General features: G+C 40.6%; 1 protein-coding gene across 1 annotated transcript; it reads left to right on the top strand.

Moving 5' to 3' along the window:
• Positions 1-761: 761 nt before the first annotated feature.
• edn2 (endothelin 2) lies at positions 762-4,212 on the top strand. The gene is made up of 5 exons (XM_044171042.1): positions 762-967; positions 1,606-1,759; positions 1,887-2,000; positions 2,611-2,694; positions 2,801-4,212. Exons 1-5 carry the CDS (start codon positions 904-906, stop codon positions 2,898-2,900), a joined length of 516 nt encoding a protein of 171 aa, XP_044026977.1. The 5' UTR covers positions 762-903; the 3' UTR covers positions 2,901-4,212.
• The last annotated feature ends 1,326 nt before the right edge of the window (positions 4,213-5,538 follow it).

Genomic DNA, 5,538 nt, shown 5'->3' with positions numbered 1-5,538 from the left:
GATGCTGGTGTTACCAGGCTTCTAGTCTTCTTCCTCTTCATTTATTTGTCTCTTTTTTTTTTGGTAGTACCCCATTTGTTTTTTTTCCCCTTGCCACAAACATCGCTTTGCTTTTCTCTCTTCACCCTCACACGCATCCACATACAGATTGAAAGGCACACTCATACACCAACCGTAGTTAATCAGCAAACTCCTCATTTTCATCTCAACCCACCTTTCACGAGCTACTTACACGACCACTGTTGTTACTGCACTCACATTCAACTGTTAATTGTCTTGGAAATTTGGTTTGGTTTGTTCATCTCATCTCCTAACTTTCAGGACAATGAATGTACGCCACACACACTCTCAGTCTTAGTCTCAGTCTAGGACATTCTGAATTTAGGTTTAATGTCCAGTGAAGTGCTTTTTAGCCATGTTTGCACTCTTACAAGAATTACTCTAAAGCAACACTCAATACTTAAAAAAAAATAAATCAAATCCAATTGAAATATACTACAGAAAATGTAGGCTTCTGGCTCTTTAATCCAAATCTACGACCTGTAAAAATCTCAGTATTAGCTGAGCCCTCACATGTTCTCCTTGCCCTTCTCGGCCTGTTGGGGGCACTGACGGTAACGTATGATAATGCCACTGCTGGAATGCGAGGTGGCAGGTGGAGTATGTGTGTATTGTGTAACACCACTGTTCTGCATAGACAGACCAGTACACAGAGGTAGGAGGGGCCATCATGGTATCACCCACAGAGGGTGTATAAGTAGAAGTCCTGGCAGGAGCGTGAACATTAAGCACCAGTTGCTGCTCTCCTGCCTCAACACACACAACTGTAAAGACTCGTCTACACCTCTTGGAGTGTGTAAACTGACTGCTGCTGCATTTACACATCAGAACATCAGACACGGGATGATGGCTTCCTTAATGTGCAAGACACTGACTTTATTCGTCATCTGCATGGCTCTTCAAGAGGGTGAGTAACTTCTTTTTCTGCTCGGGATTTTAGGGTGTTTGAAAAATACTTGTGACTACTTTTGTAGATTTTTGTGGGTGAAATCCAGTAAAAAAAAAAAAAAAAATCCATTAATTTGCTTCCATAATATATTCCTTTTGGCTGCAATGAATTACCAGTTCTTCCTTGACTGGTTTAGATAAAGGTTTTAGAGTTAGGGCTAGGGTTTGAGGTTTACCAAAATTAGCAATGTTACAAAATAGTTAGAAGTTCTAACAGCACAAATTAGTTGAACAAAAGAATTAAGATGCAGGTATGATGCAAACTTTTGAGCCTCTGCCAGTCACCACAGAAAGTACAATACAAGAGCTGGGTTCAGCCTTCCAGAGAATATTTTGCTTTGATAAGTTATTACCGCAGCATTATTGATACAACCACTTCTGGCCCGTCTGCAGGATTGTTTGACTTGGAGTTCCTTGACTTATAATATGAAATCTATGTTTCACTACTAATCACAATCACATTTATTCAACCGCACAAGTGGGTGTTAGCCCGTCAAGTGGACTTGTATTTACATATGATAATCACTAACTGTACAGTCACACTATAAAAGGTTTAGTTGGCGCTTTTTAATCTCGGGATACTTTGTGTTTTTCTAGGTTGTGGAGTCCCTTTATCAGTCCGGGCAGAGCTGCCAGCTCAGGCTCCGCAGCCACACCGCACGAGGACCAAACGCTGCTCCTGTAACAGCTGGGATGATAAAGAATGCATCTACTTCTGCCACCTTGATATTATCTGGGTCAACACGCCAAGGTGAGGCTGCTGAGTACTTCAGACATACACTAAGAAAGCTGCATTTGTTACTAGACCAGGACCCTAAGCCTAAAATGTATAACGCTACCCCTGACCCTAACCCTAAGAAGTTTTGTTTTCTTTACAGTAAACTCCTTCCTTATGGTCTGGGAAGTCCCCTGTCTCGCCGCCGCCGTTCAGCAGACCGTTGCGAATGCCTCAATCCAGCGGACAAAACCTGCTCCGGCTTCTGCCATAAAAGGTGAGCGCCCCTCCTTCCTTCTTCCATCCACCTAGACCTGCAGCAAAACAAGACCTTCCCATCACGTTGCTAGATCGTATCAAAGTAGCTTCTGTGTGTCCTTCCAGTGTCAGTCATGTGTGGCACGCCTGAACAATATGTTGATGTAGAGGACGAGTCAGAGAGGAGGCAAAATGATTCAGTGTGTGATAATGCAGTATAGGGGTAGCAGTCATAGTGCAGAGAATGACCCGCATTTCCCTGAAGGCCTTGAAAGAAAGGTTTATTAGCGGTGCTGCTATTTCTGGAGATTTAGATATCTGCTCAAGGAAATGTTTGTTGCGTCTTTGAATTATTGCGGTCATGAAACAACCAGTATGGATTAGTCACTATCTCTAGATATAATCCTAGGTGGTGTTTTGTAAGGCACACACTGCATTCCTGACCATGAGGCATCTAAAAATATATTAGTTTGCAATTCCAAGGAAATTGATTAGCCGCCCCTGAACTACTTTTGCTTTCAGAAATGTAATAATGCAAGACGAAAGCCTCAGTTTGTAGAGGTTTAATTCCCTGAGGCATTGGCAGGGTTATGTCCTTGTTTTAATGCTGCTGCTGTATCTGTCCACAGCTCAGAGAATCCAAGGACTGATGTCGTGGACCCACTGGTAGAATCTACAAGCACAGACAGCAACAAATTGCTGGCATCTTTCAGGTAAATGAAGAAGTTAAACCTTTAAATCCATACTGTGCTGTGTTTGATGGTCATTTCTAAGACGCATGAAGCATCTCTTACCTGTTTTCTTTTGTGTTTCCTGCAGAACTGTGGTCAAGTCCAACATGGCGATCGCAAAAGGTTTTCTGTCAACAAACGAGAACCCGGCCGGAGTCAACAGGCTGAGGAGCAGAACAAGGAGGTAGAGGACTGAGCAAACGCCAAAGGCGGTTCAACCTACACGGACCGGAGACTCCTCCAGCTGCCTTCAGTGCCAGCGCCGGCGTTCTGTAACATGTCAAGACTCTTACCAACTCTGGGGACGCGGAGGTGGAAAGATGGAAGGCAAAAGAGGCAGTGGATCAAGCATTTGATCAACAAAACACTGGCAGCTCACCAAGACAGAAGCCCTACGGCAGGAGCTATTTTGGGTGGAGACATTTAGAGTCATTTCTTGAACTCTCTTTGAACTTTTTTAAATTAACAACAGTCTGTACATGCCAAGGAAGGACCCATAAAACTAAAAGACATGGAAACTGATGTCCGGCCTTTTGGGCAACCGCATCAAGAAAGGTTACAATGACTAATCAGTCACTGATCTGTCAACCTTTTCCTTTTCTATGGACAAAGCTCTGCTGTGACTCCTCTGAATGGACAGTTTTAAATCCAAACTCACCTACACTGAGGCTCATAGGATCAATACATATTGCAGAGCCATATCAACTCTGTATTTAGTTGGGAATTGTTTGTCAATGTTTACTCAAATGTCCTTGAAACTAAACTTCTGTCTTTGCCGACCCTTGGTTCAGTTTAATATTCCTCTGTATCAGAGCTGGAATCTGCTGTCCTGCCTAATGTTTAGGGCAAATTATCAAATAGCTTTTTAATTATCAGGCAGTACTTGAAAATGGCAGCTTGTTCCCTCTTGGCACACATTGCATCAATGAAATGAAGGTCATCTCTTTGGGATTTATCGAACAAACAAGTAGCTTTATACAAAGTCCATTGTCAGCTCCTCTACACACATATACAGTATACTTTCTGCTAGCATAACAACTACAATAGGGCTATTGTGTTGGCTTGAATGTTTATTGCTCCTGTTTAATGTTTTGATTGAAGATAAGCCAAAAGGTTTTTGCCAAAAAATGCAACAATTGTTTTTCTCCCCCCGACTAATATTCAGTGAATTCCTCTGTAATTAGCCACTGGGAAATTATGACTCTCGACTTTTGTGCCATGAATCCATTCACTCCATCCGCCCTGTTTGACTGTTGTCAAGTCATGGACACATGGAAAGATAAACCTTCATTGTAACTCAGAAAATATGCATCCTTAAATATCATGCTGTATACGACGGTTGCAGCTTTTTAAGTTTACTGTTAAATGCCTAATGATAGCAACTATTGTAAATAGTACAATTTATTTATTCTCTAACTTATTCAGAGATGTATTTATATTTGTATGAATGATGCACTGAATTGTGTATGAGAAAATAAAAATGCAAGACAATATTCTGTAGCAGAATGGTGATTTCATTATTTGACTTATGATATCTAATTGCTGTGTCACTCACTGGATCTTCAGCTACAAACTGCATGTTCCAGCTAAGACTTTGAATTCTTTGAACTATTATATGGATGTATTCAACACTGATATGACAGTTTGCACTAACATGTTAGAGGTTCCACCACTGGTTCATGATCCCGTTCCCTTTCAAGAACTCTTTTTGGAAGAAATGCTAAACTTCTAGGGACAAACTGACACTGTGCACAACATACTATAGCAATTTAGTCACATATAGTTGATGAGCATGGACTATAATTGTTAAAACCCTAATAATTGCCAGACTTAAACAAAGGAATAACTATAGCTGTTAAGATTTTGGGTGTAAACCTTTTCTTTTACTTTCATGTAGTAAGAAATTGAAAATGAAGGAAATCAGTCCATGGAAGACCTATCAACATGACCAGCTGTTTCCAGAATACCTAACATACTGAAATCAGAGATCTTTCAGAAAGGCCAGTAAATCCTATAATCTAGAAATGTGATGGAAAAAATAATGTTATTTTCTCTGTTTTGAGTTGGGTAATGGCTAGTTCCATTTATTTAATGTTGGTTGAGGTTTCATTCAATTTTCTTGTCATTATTTTTGCAAGTCTAATTGCACTGCATTTATAAGTTATTGTGGAAATAATTCTGAATAGAAGGTGTCCAACATGAAAAGCCCCACACTATTATAGAGTCACACCTGACCTGTTTGGTTCGGTTAAAACTAATTCTGGTGCACCAGGACTGCTTGAAAAAGAGGATCTCGGTCCACTTTGGACTTCGGTGCATTTGTGGTCTGAAAGCAAACAGACCAACTTCAGGATTTTGTGACAGTAGATATGTGATTTTAGCATGAATTCAAAAGCTAAGCTCTCTATTAAATCCATCTGCTGACTGTCAACTGGTCAGGAAGCGATCCTGTAATAAGCAATCTATAAAGGCTAAGCAGTCTATATATTTATACAAATCATTTGGTAACCATGGTAACATGTGTCTGCGTCAGCACATTTTCCCTGATAAGTCAGAAAGTGAAGAGCAGTTTAAACTAATAATACTGATAATGCACATATGCAATTATTTCTTCGTGAGCGGCGTGATTGCATACAAAGTCACGGAAAGATGCTATTAGACCCAAATTCGCCCGGGGTGACGCAAATTGACCCAAAGTCGTGTCCATGTGAATTGAAAATGGAAAATGCTTCAACTTGAGTGAAAAATATGTGCGTATCCCTGGGCTTTATGAATCTGCTTCATAAATATACGACTGGAGGAAAATGACAGAAAGAACTTTCAGAA

The sequence above is a fragment of the Siniperca chuatsi genome, linkage group LG17 (assembly GCF_020085105.1).
Source record: "Siniperca chuatsi isolate FFG_IHB_CAS linkage group LG17, ASM2008510v1, whole genome shotgun sequence".
Taxonomy (NCBI): Eukaryota; Metazoa; Chordata; class Actinopteri; order Centrarchiformes; family Sinipercidae; genus Siniperca; species Siniperca chuatsi.
Note: the sequence above shows the minus strand (reverse complement) of the source record. Positions and strands in the feature narration are given on the sequence as shown.

Coding starts and splice junctions, on each gene's coding strand:
- edn2 (XM_044171042.1), top strand. CDS start 904: ATGATGGCTTCCTTAATGTGCAAGACACTGACTTTATTCGTCATCTGC. Junction 1,760..1,886: donor ATCTGGGTCAACACGCCAAG/GTGAGGCTGCTG, acceptor TTTTCTTTACAG/TAAACTCCTTCCTTATGGTC. Junction 2,695..2,800: donor AAATTGCTGGCATCTTTCAG/GTAAATGAAGAA, acceptor TGTTTCCTGCAG/AACTGTGGTCAAGTCCAACA.